The following is a 17,500-nucleotide window of genomic DNA, read 5'->3' on the forward strand; positions in this document are numbered from 1 at the left end:
ACTCCATGCGGCCTGGTCATGGATCTCCGCGTCATGCCAAAAGGATTGTGGGTGACGTGTGTGATCAGAGGGTTTGGTTGTGTGTTGTGTTGCTGCCCGCTGGGTCCACGGAGCTCCGGGGCTTTGGCTTCATCAGAGAGCCATCTGTGAGCGAACAGACAGACAAACATCAGACGAGAACGAGTGTTTTACCACTGAGAATATTTGTAAAAATACAAACAAACGGCCACTTCCTGCGGCTGGACCCTTCAGTCACTGCGAATACATGAATGAATGTGATGGTAAATATCTCCATGAGGACGTGAGGGACTGAAGTGAACTGATCCATACTCGGTCCAACGTCAACTGGAGATAAAGACGATATTTGTTTGTTTTCTTCATCCATATCAACAGCTAAATGTCCTCAAAAGTAAGTATTAAGTTGTTTTTGCAGATCTGTCAATGGAAAATGCAGAGACTGTGACGAGCGCTCCAATAAAGCATATAGTGATGCTGCTCACCCTCGGTCACATGACCCAGCCGTTCCTCCAATCTGATTGGCTGACAACTGATGTATAATGTATATAATGGAATGTTTCTCTGTATTCAGACAAACTGATGCACAGCCATTCAGCCTGATAATATTTTTGTTGGTGGAACAAAAACTGGACAAAATAACTAGTAATGTTGAGTGTAAGTTACTCTTGAACTTCACTGAATAAAAGCATCATCACATTCACAGTCGCTGTTGTTCTGAACACCTGGTTTATGATGTTTACTGTGATCTGAAGCTTGTCTGATGTTCAGAGACTTACTGCGCTGCTCTACATCTCTCACTCACACACACACACACACACACTCTCTCTCTCTCCACCAGTTCTGCTGAAGGCGCTGTGTGTGTGTGTGTGTGTGTGAATGAGACGCTCCATGGCGCCCTCTGCTGGCAGCTCGTGTGATCTCAGTGACGTCATGCTCTCACATGTTCCTCTGTGCATCAGTGTTTATCTAGTCACACTGATGCGTGTAACGTGTCATTAACGCATCTGATCTTCAACTTCAGTAAGGCAATGAATCCGTTAATGATCTTCTGTCTGTTCCTCCTCAGATCTGAAGCGGGAGGCGAGTATCTGTCACATGCTCAAACATCCTCACATCGTGGAGCTGCTGGAGACCTACAGCTCCGACGGGATGCTCTACATGGTCTTTGAGTTGTAAGTGTGTGTGAGATCTTAGAAATTAATATCACAATGATGCTATTCAATGAAATTAAAATTTAACCGAAAAAGTGCATATGTGACCCTGCAGCACAGAAGCAGTCATAAGCAGCAGCTATATTTGCAGCAATAGCCAACAATACATTGTATGAGTCAAAATTATCCATTTTTCTTTTATGCCAAAAATCATTAGGATATTAAGTAAAGATCATGTTCCATGAAGATATTTAGTAAATTTCCTACCGTAAATATATCAAAACTTCATTTTTGATTAGTAATATGCATTGCTAAGAACTTCATTTGAACAACTTTAAAGGAGATTTTCTCAATATTTAGATTTTTTTGCACCCTCAGATTCCAGATTTTCAAATAGTTGTATCTCAGACAAATATCGTCCGATCCTAACAAACCATACATCAATGGAAAGATTAATTATTCATCTTTCAAATGATGTATAAATCTGTCAAAAAATTGATCCTTATGACTGGTTTTGTGGTCCAGGGTCACATATATCAAATAATCATGTGCTAATGCCTATTTTTGTACAATCCAGTGAATAAAATCCTTTATTCTTTTTTTCTTCTGAAACTTGATTGACTTAAATCAAAAGATCATATCAAATTGAATGAATCAGTCTGATATCAGTGTAGAATTAAACTGCTGGTTTCGTCTGTCCGGAGGAGAACGACACACTGTATAATACTGTAAAGCTGCTTTGACACAATCTGCATTGTAGACAGCGCAATATAAATAATGGAGACTTAACTTGACTTCGCATTAAACTAAGGACTCAAAATAGTCAAATTCACATTAGAAAACACAATTCAGACTACGTTCTGGTTTGATGAGACATTCAAAGCCATTGAATTCTGTATCAGTATATTCTATTGAATTCTATATTAATTAGATAAGTTGTGATGTTGCTCAGCAAATGTAAACCACTAGCTCAACTTTGCTTTCTGTTTAATAAACACCCACATGTTCGTCCTCATCGTGATTATTTTAGGACTTGTATTTTGATGTTTCTGCATCACTATCATGTGTTAAATGCATTCACTGTGTTATTATATATATATGAGCATTGTTTTATATACACATATATATAGCATGTGTGTAACGGTCCTGTGTCTGTGTGCAGTATGGATGGAGCCGATCTGTGCTTCGAGATCGTGAAGAGGGCTGATGCTGGGTTCGTCTACAGCGAGGCGGTGTCCAGGTGAGAATCACTTCCTGTTCACCTCACACACGGTCAGTCTGCTTCCACCGGTCAAGATTTGTGCTCAATCTGTGTGTCATTTGTGTTCTCAGTCACTACATGCGGCAGATACTTGAAGCTCTGCGCTACTGCCACGATAACAACGTCATACACAGAGACGTCAAGGTAAGACTCGTCTGCATCTCTGATTGATTATTTCTCACTAACCTTAACATGTTCATCTTTAACATCTTTAAAGAGTGTTTCGTGCACAAATCATACTCGCCCTCATGATGTTCGAACACTGTCGCTCTCAAGAACACTTAAAGGTTATGTGACGACCCTGTCTTGTTGGCTAGACGGATGATTCTTTTGTAAATGGTTTCATTGCACACACTGCTTCCATGTAAAAACAGCCGTTTTCCACTCTTTGGGCTGCGTTTGTGTTTATAGACTTTGTATTTGTTCTGTTTTATTAATAAAGCTTGAGTGACCTTTTCTTTGTTACATTTTTTGAGCCATGGGCTACAACCGTTATCGGTAAGAGTGTTAAGTGAGAAACACACTGTAAACACTGTATATAAGGCTTTTTATTCCTGTTTATTATACTCTTTTACTTTTATGCATTTGGCAGACACTTTCATTCAAGGTGTGCATGTTATGAGTTCATGCGTTCACTGGGAATCAGACCTACAGCCTGAGCTACATGGATTTATAAACAGTAGAAAAGATGAACAGTCATGTCAAGATAATAATCTTCACCAGCTCGTGTCCAGAAAGTGCTGACATAAGTTGCACCATCTGTGATTATAGTGGGATTATTGTCAGATTGGCGCTTCAGATGGACGCTGATCGGTTGTGTCTGATGTTCATGAGATAAACAAGCTGTGTGAGATCAGTCTAACACTGGCTAGTGGTTTACAGGATGAATCAGACCAGTTCCTTTTGCACAGCTCTGTAACAGTCCACTGATGAAGCGTATCATAGGAGGTGCAGTAACTCCTTTCCTCCAGCAGGAGGCGTCCTTCATCCTTCATGTGTAAGTCAGTGTCGTCTGCTGTTTAGCTGCCTGAAATACACTATATTGATAAAAGTATTGGAACACTCCTTCTAATGAACAGGTTTGACTACTTTAGTACTGAAGTTCAAATCTTAATGTTTAAGCATATAATGATATTCTAGGGAACTGTGTGCTTCTAATTTTATAGCAATAGTTTGGACAAACACCATTGACTTGACAGTCATTTTAGACTCTTCCAAAACTGTTGCAACAGAGATGGAAATTCAATTTTAATATACATGAATTATGTTTCCATCTTTGTTGCCACAGTTTTGGAAGTGCCTTTTTCTGTTCTATAGAAGAGGGTGTTCCAATACTTCTGTCCGTATAGCGTATGTACAAGTCATTGGTGTTTGGTGATGAGTTTTTGGCTCTTAAAGTCACAGCAGAGGTTTCTGCAGACCAGTCAAGCTCTTCAATCAATCATTTCTTTTTGAACCTTGCCTTATACACAGAGGCATTGTCACGTTAGAATAGAAAAGGGTCCTGTCCAAACTGTAGCTATAAAATTAGAAGCACACAATTCCCCAGAATATCATTATATGCTTAAACATTAAGATTTGAATGGAAATTACTAAAGCAGTCAAACATGTTCATTAGAAGGGGGTGTCAATACTTTTGTCCGTATAGTGTACATGAGCTTGAAAAGAGTTCAATGAGAAAGAATTGTATCTGATAGATTTAAAATCTCAAAGCAGATGTGTGGTGATCTCCTGCGGTTGTGGCGTCCAGCCATATATCCCACAGAGGCTCGCAGAAACCATGTCTCAAGCACTTTCCCATGCAAACTTTTCGAGCTAGTCATCGTTTCACACCAGTGAGTCGCTCCCCGTGCACTTTCACAGGCCAGTATGTGGGTCAGGTGAAGCTCTGTCATCTCACGATGAGCTCGACAGCGCCGTGATCTGTGGACAGGACTCTTGGTCGTTGGGCTTGGTGCGGAGGCTCGCTGTAATGAGTCCCAGGCTGCCTCTGGACGTGCCCAGCACCGGAGCATTGGAAGCGTGGGACACCGACGTCCTCCGGAACTCCGTGGTCGAGCTGTTGGTCGCCGCAGGTTCGTTCTGCAAATGCAAGAATTGCGACAAGGCCTGAACGGTGGCCTTGCGCACCGAGCCCGAGAGCATGAAGTACATGACGGGATCCAGGCAGCTGTTGAGAGCCGAGAACAGAAGCATGATCTCGTTGGTGAGATCCATGAACCGCCGTGTCTCACAGCTGATGTCGCGAAGCTGCGAAGCCACATAGAAGCCTCTGAAAGCATGATACGGCACAAAGCAGATGGTGAAGAGGAGTGGAACCACAAAGGATTTCTTAGCAGTGCGGGCGTAGCGTGTAGCGTTAGGCAGGTTGGGTTTGTCCTGCGATGCTTGCAGAAGTCTGCGTGCGATCCGTCCGTATGAAACCAACAGCACTGCGAACACCAGCCAGAACACTGCTACCATGAACAGATTAAAGTAGGCTTTGCCCCTGGCGTGCTTTCTCTGCTTGTACTGGAAACACTTCCCCAGCTCCTCGTTTCCCTCGGCCAGCGCGATCATAGGCACCACCATCACCAGAGAGCCGCTCCACAGCAGAACGCAGGTCACCAGACTCCAGCGGCTGCCCCTGAGCCAGCGCGGCCCGCAGCCCCTCTGAGAGCCCCGCACGCCGATGATCTTCAGATAGCGGTCCAGACTGATCAGACCCATCAGGGTGATGCTGATGTACATGTTCATGTAGAACAGGTTGCCCACCGCCTTGCACATGCGTGGCCCCAGAGACCACACGTTCCCCTGAGCGTGGTACAGCACGCGGAAGGGAAGACACGCCAGCAGAACCAGGTCCGCCAGCGCCACGTTGATCAGGAAGACGCGCACAGAGTTTCTGCGCGAGTGCAGGAAGAGGAAGACCCAGAGAGCCAGCAGGTTTCCTGCCAGACCGAACAGAAAGATGAGCGAGTAGAGCACCGCCAGCGGGAGCCGCAGGTTCTCCTCCTCCAGAGGACACGAGACGTTGTTGGTGAGATTGGTGAAGCGTTCAGTCGGCCAGACGGTGCTCATTGTGTTTGGCAGGATGTTTGTGTTTCTATCTCCTTGTTAGTGATCAGGGTGAAGTTCACCGAAGCCTTTCCGCTTGAGTCTTCAGCTCTGGGGGGAGAAACAGTGAGTCAGACATGTTTTAAAGGATAAGTCTTTACTTCCAGAATAAAAATTCCCTGATAATTTACTCACCCCCATGTCATCCAAGATGTTTGTGTCTTTCTTTCTTGTCGCAAAGAAATTTTTGATGAAAACATTCCAGGATTTTCTCCATATAGTGGACTTCAATGGTGGCCAGTGATTTGAACGTCCAAAATGCAGCTTCAAAGAGCTCTACACGACCCCAGCCGAGGAATAAGGGTCTTCACAGATTGCAGATTGCTTCACTAGATAAAACCCTTATTCCTCGGCTGGGGTCGTGTAGAGCTCTTTGAAGCTGCATTTTGGACGTTCAAATCACTGGCCACCATTGAAGTCCACTATATGGAGAAAATCCTGGAATGTTTTCCTCAAAAATTTCTTTGCGACAAGAAAGAAAGACACAAACATCTTGGATGACATGGGGGTGAGTAAATTATCAGGGAATTTTTATTCTGGAAGTGAACTTATCCTTTAAGGCTGGTATACACTACACGACTTTTAAAATCTGAACAGATTTTTAAAACACTAGGCATCATACACTTAACGACTTTGTAAGTGGTGACCGAGGAAAACTGGCCATCATACACTACGTGATTTTCTATAGAATCTGTCAACTCAGATCTGCAGACTGTCTCTGACTTTTGTCAACTTCTCCAGATGGAAAAATCAGGGCAAAGATCGTGTGTAGTGTATTCCAGGCTTTAATTTACTGTACTGAACAACAGGGGAAAATTCTGTCTCAGCCCAATGAAAATGAAACGAGAGAGTGCTCTGGCTCTGAATGAGCGTAAATCACGGTCAGGCGATCGGCCCAGAAACACACATCCAGGAGCTGTTTTCCATTCATTTTAGCTTTGTTAAATTATTTAAAGAAAGCTGGAATTGCTTTGCAGCTCTGTTCTGGATGAGCGTGTGTTGAACGTGAGGCTAATAAAACGGAAGGATTGCTCTTCTTGCATCTTTGGTGAATGTGTGTTTTGGGTCTGTGGGACTGCGCTGGGATCGTCTTCATTTGCACTGAGCTGCTCTCTGCTTTCTCATCTCATAACCTTCACAACCTTGCACTTAACAACCTTAACATAATGATGTTTCATACCTATACTATGTACTTTGCAGCTGGAGATTGCTTAAGAATGACGGTCATCACATTCTGTGGCAGTGCAGTGTTTTACATCATTACCAGGAGCACTTGATTCACTAACCAACACTTTTTCTGTGCACTTCTTCTCTAGTGTTGTGCTGTTTATAGTGTTCACGAGCTAACATTTTAGTTTTTTCTCGTAAAACACTTCTGCTTATATTATTGTTATTTGTGTGTTGCTCTGGATGAAGCCGTCTGCTAAATGAACAAATGTACAGGAAGAAATTTCTTTCACGTTTTTTGTATGTATTTGTAATGCAGTGGATTTCATTTGAATAATTATTAGATTTTTGGGCTGTAAATAGTACAATTTTATTTGTTTTAATCATAATTCTGCATGTCTAAAAACTACTGATATTTCAGAAAATGTTTCATGACATTTCACACGTACGTTCATGAGGACCTTCATCAGTGCATGCTAGAATTGGTTTATTTTTTATACATTTAGCACATTTTGAGTTTTTTCTGTTCAATCCGTTTCTCTGAATGTGATCCTCTGCCCATTGAAGCGCAGTAACCTGCATATATTCTGACACTAGTATGAAGTGTATTCATGCGCACACATTTCTGTTTTCAGATTTTGCTATCATCGTTTGTAGAATGACTCGCACACACACACTTTGATCTCAGACACACACATTTGCATAAATTCTACTCACAGTTTTGCATGTTAATTCCTTCAGTTGCACAAAGCACTGCAGCTGCACATTTATCCATTTAGACGGAACACAGAGGTTTTGGTCTTTCTGTCAGATCCTCTTTCATTCCTCCCAGAGTGTTTCTGCTTCCCTTCTAAGCGCTCAGAAGCGTCTGTCTTGCAGTCGCTGCATCTGTTCTTCCTCCCTCTCTCTCTCTCTCTCTCTCTCTCTATGTGTTTGACTCTTCAGCGCACACACAGAGATGTTGATGTGTGTTCAATCTGCTGACGGCTGTCTCAGCTCCACACGAGTGGCGGTACATGGGCCGTAGAATCCACCAAAGAGCAAAAAAACTAAATTCTTGAAATTCGTTTGCTATGTATCGAAATAAAAGGTTTACATGCCGAGATACTAGCAATCTTCTTTATTTTATTACATGGGCCATTACACACTAGTTTAGCAGTGCTGTATGTTCACTCATGTGTTTGTGGTTTGTGTTGAACCGCCGTGTTTAGATGATTCCTGTGACGGGTTTGTTCCGTATGTCCTCATCTCATCTCATTCTCACACATCTCTTGTTGTGCAGGAGATATGAGAACACATGTGGCTTTATGTAGGACACACATTCAGTGGTTTCATATATGTGTGTGTGTGTGTGTGTGTGTGTGTGTGTTCAGCCTCACTGTGTCCTGCTGGCCTCTAAGGAGAACTCGGCTCCGGTCAAACTGGGCGGCTTCGGTGTGGCCATTCAGCTGGGCGAGTCTGGGCTGGTGGCTGGAGGTATGTGTGTCTTCGCACCACAGCAGATCATGTTTACAGGAAGTGCAGCCCTTTACTCTGATTTGTTTCTGAAGCCTTGGGCCTCTTTGTCTCTCTTTGTGTCTGCAGGTCGGGTAGGGACCCCTCACTTCATGGCTCCTGAAGTGGTCAAGCGAGAGCCGTATGGGAAGCCGGTGGACGTTTGGGGTTGCGGGGTCATTCTCTTCATCCTTTTGAGCGGCTGTTTGCCTTTTTACGGCACCAAGGAGCGTCTGTTTGAAGCCATCGTGAAAGGGAAGTACAAGGTACTGCGTGATTGACAGTCACTCGTTCAGACCTCAAGACCACTGAAGGCATGTCAGCTGGCGTCTTTAATGTCAAAACCTTCCACTGGTGTTTTAGGGGCAGAATGAGAAATCTGTTCCAAATCATAGATGTGTGCTGCCCATGATTCATAACAGTAATTCTGAGATCACTTTTGACCAAACACTGCATTGCATATGTTAATGGAGAAGGGTTAGAGTGCTTTGTGACAACCCGAGAACATCTAGGATTGAGAGAATAGACAGTGCTATTTTGTTTTATGCAATGCAGAGAGGTATGGATGAAATATTATCTATGTGTCTATGTGTAGAGTCTATGCTCCCTATGTAGAGCGCTTGATCAGGCACTTCTGAGGTTCCATGTCAGCTTGTGTCTGCATATAAACCCTGCAGACAGTGACGTTCTTCCGCAGTAGTTTTGATTGCACTGCAAAAAATAAATCAAACAGTATTTTTTGACTAGTTTTCCAGTACAAATATGTAAACATTCTTAAATCAAGATACATTTACTTGAAAAGCAAAATAACAGAGATATTAAGATATTGATTCTTGTTTTCTGAAAACTGTTTTCAGTGTTTAATTAAGAAAAAATATCTGCCAATGAGGCTAGAAAAATAATCTTGTTTCCCCTTTGAACATTTTTTTTTTTTTTTTAGAAAACAAGACTTGTGTCCGGTTGCATAAACTGCTTAGACTTACTTTTTTTTTTTTTCTGCAAGACTGGTCATAACATTTTAAAGTCAGTTTACATGATAAAGTAGATTGATCTAATTTGACTCTGAAAAGTAAGACTGATAAACACTTGGTTAACCGATTCCTCAGACACAGTCTTACCGTGGTGACTATGGTTATGCAACCGGCCCCTAATGTCTTAATCATTTTGCTTCTCCACTAAATGCATCTTGATTCAAGAATGTTTGGTAACACTTTATTTTAAGGTGTCCTTGTTACACATGTTACATGCACATACTATTATAATAACAATAAATGATGCATAATTACATGCAAGTAACCCTAAGCCAACCCCTAATCCTGACCCTAACCATATAGTAAGTACATGTAGTTAATTAATATTACTTAGTACTTACATGTATAATTACACTGTAACAAGGTCACCTTAAAATAAAGTGTTACCCAGAATGTTTAGATATTTGTACTAGAAAACAAGACAAAAATACTAAGAAAATTTTTTTTTTCTAGTGTGTTTTCCAGTGCAAATATCTAAAAATTCTTAAATCATGATAGATTTACTTAATGCAAAATGACAGAAGATGAGAAATTATGAGTTTGATTAAAACAATGAAAAATATGTTTTTATTTATTTATTTAAATAAAAAGTTTATTCTCTGACCCCACTGTCAGATATTTCTTCTCATTTTATGCCAACTTCATTTTCACTTAAAGACTCTTTCTCTTCTGTCATTGTGCATCAGAAGTAAATGAATCTTGATTTAATAGTGTTTAGATGTTTGTACTGGAAAACAAGGCCGCAATACAGAACACAGTTTTGCAGTAAGCGCACTAGTCTTCAGAACAGAACTCTGTTTCATTACAAACGAGCCAGTCGTCCAGTCGTTTGTGTGGTTCAGCGGCGTGTTTGTTTTTCAGATGAACCCACGGCAGTGGAGTCAAATCTCCGAGAGCGCTAAAGACCTGGTGCGGCGTATGCTAATGCTGGACCCGGCCGAGAGAATCACCGTCTATGAGGCGCTCAACCATCCCTGGCTCAAGGTCACGCACACTAACTTCCCTCCTGCTGCTATTGTCTTCAAAATTAACCTAATTGTCATTTCTACTCCTGTATAAGTCACTTCCTGTTTGTGACATTCAAGCGTGGTATCGGGTTTAGTTTGTGCGTTTCTCATGTTTGTGTGTGTCATGCAGGAGAGAGATCGCTACTCGTACAAGATCCACCTGCCCGAAACGGTGGAACAGCTGAGGAAGTTCAACGCTCGGAGGAAACTGAAGGTATTTACAGTAATCCTGCAGTAATTCCTCATGTCACCCAACACTGCAAAGTTTTGACCGCATAGAAAATTATCCGAAGTGTCCATCTTGTCAAAATCCACTGTCCATTACACATATTTTGCTAGACAACTCCTGTGAGAAACTTGATTCTTTTGGTTGATACTTTTGAGAAAATTTTTAATCAGATGTGGCCCTGGACCGCAAAACCAGTCATAAGGGTAAATCTTTTGAAATTGAGATTTCTACATATTCTGAAAGCTGAATAAATCATCTTTCCATTGATGTATGGTTTGTTAGGATCTGACAATATTTGTCTGAGATACAACTATTTGAAAATCTGGAATCTGAGGGTGCAAAAAAATCTAAATATTGAGAAAATGGCCTTTAAAGTTGTTCAAATGAAGTTCTTAGCAATGCATATTACTAATCAAAAATGAAGTTTTGATATATTTATGGTAGGAAATTTACAAAATATCTTCATGGAACAAGATCTTTACTTAATATCCTAATGATTTTTGGCATAAAAGAAAAATGTATAATTTTGAGCCATACAGTGTATTGTTGGCTATTGCTGCAAATATAGCTGCTGCTTATGACTGCTTCTGTGCTGCAGGGACACAAATAAATCCAAATCAAGTTTTTCATTATTCAGTTTTAATTTTGAATTACTAAACATGGCTCTCAAAAAAGGGGAAAAAAGGCAGCATCATTTCAGTTAGTTTTAGTGTAGTTTTAAACTAGAGACTACATAATATAATATTTTAGTAAACGAAAAATAAAGTAGATTTACAACCCTCTACGGACACCTTGGCAATTGAATCACCATTGGCTAGTAAATTAGCAGCCAATGAGATTGTCGTTTGCGCATTAGCTCCGCCCACTACCGGAAAACCCGGCAGTTCTCAAAAGCTGAAGAATTCCAAAAGGAACTCCGTTATTTTGACAAGAAAATACAACAAAAAATATCGTTAACATGTAGTGCGTCAATTCTGCATGTATGTAAGCCTCTCTCTCGCTCTCTCTCTCTCACCAAAGCGACGGCGAGTCGAGCGCCGTTACATTACAGTTCACGGTACGACAAGCACAGGTGCACTGCGCATCCATTGAGATGAACTGAAGAATAGCACAGATCGCTTGACGGAGAGTGAAACTGAAGCGCTCGGTCAGAGTGAAAATATACTGTATCTGTGCTAAACTTATACTTAGCCTCCAACTCACACACTGGTGAGTCAAATCTGAGCATTTATTAGCCATTGGCTAATATTAGACATCATTTAGTCGCCCAGAGTGAAGATTTACTCACAATGTAGAGGGTTGATTTAGTTGACAGGTGTAGTTAAATTATATAAACATTAAGCATCCAAACTCATCATATATCCTCGGAGAAAACATCTATTAACCTGATATGAATGATATTAAGGTTTGAATGTGCAACACAGATACAGATTAAACTGCTGTGACGTATAACATGACTTTATTTATCTTAAAATAAAATCAAACCACCTTACAGAACAAAAAACAGGGTCTTATTTTCAATGAAAGACCAGTGGTTATATATACAACTTACATACAACATTCTTCATTCTTTCAAGCAGACATATTTATTAAGAAATGAAATCCTTATTAAAGCTATTAAAGTGATTCAGTAAAGAGCAGTGAGTGATTTTCTCTTTCTGTTTTGTTTGATTGACATGAACGGCAGGAGGTTTATTAGGCTGCTGTCACTTTAAGACTGAATACACAGATCTAATAAACTGATACACATCTGATATTCTCCCAACTGTTTATACGAAGTTATGCTTGTTATGTAGCTATCATCTTGTTTTCGCAGGTGAAAAAAATGTTGATTATAAACAGTTGTCAACAAAATGAACACTAGAATGTTTTACGACATTGACAGACACTTTAGATATCAGCGAAACACAATACGGTTTCAATCCAGTAATAACACTCAAATTAAGCTGTTTTTCAGATCCATTTCAGATGAATAGACCAGAAAGCTCAGTCACTATAGTGAATTTCTGTGATATTTCATCTCTAAAATGATTTAAAAATCTGCATCCAGCAATCAGAAGTGATGGGAATTCATTGATCAGAAGGTGTTAGACAGATGGATCTCTGCAGCAGTTTTAGGTTAGCAAGAGTAAAGTTCTCATTGACAGAGTAAAGCTTTGGCCACATGAAAGCAGGGGATGTTTTCTTCTAGTGCATCAGAGGTTGTAGTCAGGTACGTGACGGTTGGAGCACAGAGGAATAAAGAGGCGTGATGAGCTTTGATGAGCTTGTGCAAAGGTGAAGACGTGTGGTTTGATGATCTAATATGTTTGTGAGATCTCTGGAGTGCAAATGTCAAGCGTCTGTGGTTCGTCAAGATGATTGTTTGAATCTGACACTGTAATGAATTAAATAGAGATGAGTTTGTGTGTGTGATTCACAGGGCGCCGTCCTCGCTGCCGTCTCAAGTCACAAGTTCAACTCGTTCTACGGCGACCCTCCTGAAGACCTCCACGATTTCTCAGAGGACCCCACGTCTTCAGGTATGTTCCCCGCATGGGAATCGACCTCGTAGAGCGCCGTCCAGTCATTTCTGGATCTCAGCTGGTTTATCAGTCACTCTGAAAGTCTAGCGAAGTTTGAAGAGCCTCGCAGTGACCTCTGCAGACCTCAGGTCTCGTATCTCGCTGCGCAGAGGAAACCGTTCACGCCATCATCAGCTCTTTATGTTTATACAAACTGGAGTGAACTAACGAGCTGCACGTGGGTTCTGTGGAGATCACTTACATTCGGATGTGGTTTTATTTCATAACACACCTCAAATTAATCAAAACACTGTAGAAAAAATAAACAGGCCTTTAAGAGATGTTAAGTTTAGGGACGGAAAAACAGAGTAGAAGCAAATAAACACAGAATATATATATATATGATTTATTAAACTTTAAAAGGTTATGATTTAGTGAAATAAATGAGAGTTTAAAATCCAAACATGACGCTGTTGCGCTTTCAAGAATTATCGTGGTTTCGAGCCGTTCGCGATCAGTGAAGGACGCACATTTATGCCCAGAGCTGTGTAGATTACTTACCAACTGTAATCCATTACTGATTCCAAATTACACGACAAAAATTGTAGATAGTAATGTAATCCCCATTACATTACACATTTTAAGTAATATAATCAGATTACTTTTTGGTTACTTTTGAACTTACTCGTTTATCACATTGATTTAAATAGGATAATCTTGATATAAAAATACAAAGAAAAAGAAAATGTATTCCATTTGTTGTTATTGACAAAATGAAGTGCATTAAACATTACATTATGTCAGGTTTCCCAAACTGGGTTTCATAAAGGAACTGCGGGGAGTTAAATCATTTTAAAATAATATCAATCAAAATAAAACCCTTAATTAAAAAATTAATATTTTGTTTGTTTGAACCGTGAACATGCAGTTGTGATACTTAATTATTATAAAAATGTATTTTAAAATCTCAGGGGTGCTTCAAGTAAATATATTAGGTGAAAGAGGTTCAGCTGACAAAAAAAAAAAGACAAAAGCCTTCCGAAGGCAAAGTAATACATGATTAAATAACCCTCTGCGTGTTCATCAGTAGTTGATTTAATGTTGAAATGCTAAGAAAACACTTCTTAAAACTGAAATTATGTGGTCAAATGCTGCGTGCCGCATGACTAGCGACTAGAAGACTTTCTGACTGTAAGTAAGCGGTTGGAGATTAGACATGTTAAAAGATGAAAAAGAGGAATTGGGGAGAAGCAATAAATTATGAATCATTTATTGCTATTGAGTGAATATGTAATCATGTAATCAATTAAAACGTAACTGTAGTCTGATTCTGAGTATTTTCAAATGTAATTTAATCTAATTACGAGTACTTACTTTTTGGAATCTGATTATGTAATCCACATTACATGCAATCAGTTACTGCCCAGCTCTGTATATGCCTAACGATTGCTTATGACGCACCGCTGATGAACTAACAATATTATGGTGTTTATGTTATAATATCTTCTAGATGGTTGCAAGATGCATATTTTATGTCTCTCAGCTAAAGTAGTAAAGCATAGACATTTTTATTGACAATTTTATTGATTTTCTTACCTGGGTATTATTGGTATTTTAGTCACACAATAAGCAATATCTGGCATTTAAATCTGCGTAATCTCTTGTATTTTCTCTCTGAACCTCCACATCACAGGAGAGAAAGACTAAGAACATTATTTAACCCTTTGGTCTCAAACTCAGTTTCTGGAGGGCCACAGTGCAGCTCCAGTTAATCAAGCTCTTCAGCATCACTAAACTCTGCAGGAGCTGAATTTGAGACCACTGATTTAACCACTGATTCTTTTTTTGTATTGCCACAATAATCTTTTTATTGCCTTTCTTTAAACACATTACAGTAACAGTAAAATCCAGTATGGATGCACCTCTGCTTTGTGTGTATTGATATATAAGAACATAAATACATTTCAGCATATATGTAAATACATGATCAAACATGTTTTGAGTGAGTTCTCCAGTTTTGCTGCATCCTGTTTAATTCAATAAAAGAATCAGAGATTTGTGCAACTCTTTAAAAAGGTCTTAAATTTGATTTTAAAAATGGGAAAAGCGTCTGCTGAATATCAGACCCAGCTGGTAACTTTCACTGCAGTGTTTTCAGAGTCGTAGGAATTAGAAAGTGCCGCTCTCGTCTTCTGGTTCTGCTAATGTGAACCCTAATTTGTGGCCGCATCAGCAGGTCCGATGCAGAGGAAGTCTCTGGTCTTCGATTGAGAAATAGCTGCCACTTCTCTATCACAAAATTAAACTCTCACTTCCTGTAACTGTGCGGTGCATCGTCCTCTGCTCTCTGCTTCTCTGACTCAGTCGAACAGCAAACAGAGAAATAAACTGTTTTAGCAAAACCGCACTGACATCCCTGCACTGTGTCTTTATGTGAAGCTGAGTCACATTCAAAAATGTCATCATTACAGTAAATACAGACATACTGTATATTGATAAATTAATATCAACTGACTTGACAAATTCTGCCCATGATGCAGAACAAATGTCAAATTCCTCTCTCAGAGATCAGGGCCCGTATTCATGAAAAGTCTTAATGCTAAGAGCTGCTCCTAGTAACAATATTACAAGAAAATTCTTAGAAATGTGGGTGTTTCCTCTTAAAATTAAAGAAAAGATCCTAGTAAAGAAAAAAGTAATTCAGAAAGCATCTTAACCCTTAAAAGAGGTCTTAAGGTCCAAAATTGTTAGGAGTACGGACGAGGACTTTTAAGAGGCTTAAGAGCCTTTAGCAGCAGAGAAAATGGATGAAACATGAAGAGAGAAGAGATGTGTTGCACATAATGCATGACTGAGTTAATAAGATGCTACACATTAGATCGTGCAGGGATCATGTTTGTGACCGATCTTATTAGAGACACGCTAACATCTCCGACACCGCGCAGAAATGCCATAGCGCCAGAAATGGACGTAATCACTACATTTTTTTATTTATTTACTTACAGGGGCAATGCACATTAATAAACATAACTGTAAATGTGCCAGAATTAGCCCAAAAGGCTATTTTACATCTGTAGACCCATGACAGAATGTTAAAACGTCACCCTAAAAACAAAGACAAAGCATCACACATATACACATCATATTAAGAGAGAGCAAGGGAAGAAAAAAACAACAAAAAAAAACTTAAAATTCACACACAAACAAAATTGCTACTAAAATACAAAACATAAGTTTATATATATATATATAAAAAAGTAAACATGAGGGAAATGAAAAGAGAGAGAGAGAGAGAGAGATGGCAACAGGAGAAGGCAACATAGCCAAGAGCAATTAGCGCAAGGAAGTCTATTGTCAAAAATACAATACTAATGTTGACAGTGCTGAGTTGTCAGTAACCATTTTTTAAGATGAAACTGAAAAGAACCAAAAGTATGTAAACTTCTAATTGTTGTTGGCATGGAGTTCCATTCCCTTGCTGCTTTGACTGAAAATACAGACTGACTGAATTTACTTCTTTTGAGAGGAACACAGTCCCCTCTTCCCCACCCCTTGTAGATCGCTGAGCAGCTGTTCTAATATTCACAAACTGTTTTAGTGGCGAAGTCAGGCTATGCATAGTTTTAAATAGCAGACAGATATGTACATATTTGATCAAGTTATCCCAGCTTAGCAAATTGTGTTTTGTAATATTGAACAATGATGAAACTGAATATCCAGTTGCTAATATTAACATATTTAGCAACTGGAAAAATGCAACTCTGCAGCAGCGGTGATTTGGGTCTGTTACAGCACTTTCAGAACCTCATTGTGTCGCTGTTCATTTCCTATAAAATACATTAAGTATGACAGCATGGTAAATAAAAAATAAAGAATATACATATATAATGTGTGTGTGTGTGTGTGTGTGTGTGAGAGAGAGAGAGAGTACGGTAAAACAGGAAAAATTACACCTGTAATTTCAAAGTGAAGGCTTATAATAAACCCTACTCTTAAAGCACTCTTTTATTTCCTTCTTGGACAACCAACCAATCACAGTCTTCAAAAGACTGTGTCATCGCTAGCAACGGGGTCAGCCCCGCCTCCTCACTGAGATAAAGGTTTTTGCGTTTTCCTCGCCTCGTTACTCTCAGATTGGTCCTGAAACACTTTTAAGCTAAGACTCCTAGTTAGACATTTTTCAGCTAAATTAGGAGCTCTCTGAGAGGATTCTTAGAAGAGTGGGATACATGTACAAATAATAAATTACATTAAATCCATCCGGAAATTTCAAACAGATCTCTTTTAAAACTAGATCAAGTGGTATTTAGAGCAGATGTCATATAGGTCATAAAAGACTGACTCATGCATTTTTGTTTAAAGGTGAAGACCCTACTCATGTTCTGCAAGATTCCCCTTTCTGTCTAACATGTTTGATAGGACTGTCCCGCTTTTAATGCATGTACAAAACTCTTTTATGAAGTGAACTCTCTTGAAGGGTTATTTAGTATAATTTTGCCAGAAAGTTTTACATTTTTTATCATATGTTAATGTAAAAAATCT

General features: G+C 39.6%; 2 protein-coding genes across 7 annotated transcripts in view; one reads left to right on the top strand and one right to left on the bottom strand.

Annotated features, from left to right (window-relative positions):
• Positions 1-17,500, top strand: part of caskb (calcium/calmodulin-dependent serine protein kinase b) — a 60,456-nt gene that overhangs the window by 13,452 nt on the left and 29,504 nt on the right. For all 6 annotated transcript variants that reach the window (XM_058778205.1, XM_058778204.1, XM_058778208.1 and 3 more), the window contains exons 3-10: positions 1,085-1,190; positions 2,332-2,409; positions 2,502-2,574; positions 8,067-8,169; positions 8,278-8,453; positions 10,080-10,202; positions 10,356-10,439; positions 12,877-12,976. In XM_058778205.1, coding sequence (XP_058634188.1) covers positions 1,085-1,190; positions 2,332-2,409; positions 2,502-2,574; positions 8,067-8,169; positions 8,278-8,453; positions 10,080-10,202; positions 10,356-10,439; positions 12,877-12,976 — 843 coding nt within the window. The remainder of the gene's footprint in view (positions 1-1,084; positions 1,191-2,331; positions 2,410-2,501; positions 2,575-8,066; positions 8,170-8,277; positions 8,454-10,079; positions 10,203-10,355; positions 10,440-12,876; positions 12,977-17,500) is intronic.
• On the bottom strand, positions 2,967-7,697 carry gpr34a (G protein-coupled receptor 34a). Its single transcript, XM_058778210.1, has 2 exons — positions 7,411-7,697; positions 2,967-5,577 (listed from the first exon to the last, which is right to left on the bottom strand). The coding sequence occupies exon 2, from the start codon at positions 5,488-5,490 to the stop codon at positions 4,327-4,329; it is 1,164 nt and encodes a 387-aa protein (XP_058634193.1). The 5' UTR covers positions 5,491-5,577; positions 7,411-7,697; the 3' UTR covers positions 2,967-4,326.

This window comes from Onychostoma macrolepis, chromosome 06 (assembly GCF_012432095.1).
Source record: "Onychostoma macrolepis isolate SWU-2019 chromosome 06, ASM1243209v1, whole genome shotgun sequence".
Lineage (NCBI taxonomy): Eukaryota > Metazoa > Chordata > Actinopteri > Cypriniformes > Cyprinidae > Onychostoma > Onychostoma macrolepis.

What these genes read in the sequence shown, in the direction of transcription:
- gpr34a (XM_058778210.1), bottom strand. Translation starts at nt 5,490, where the DNA reads ATGAGCACCGTCTGGCCGACTGAACGCTTCACCAATCTCACCAACAAC.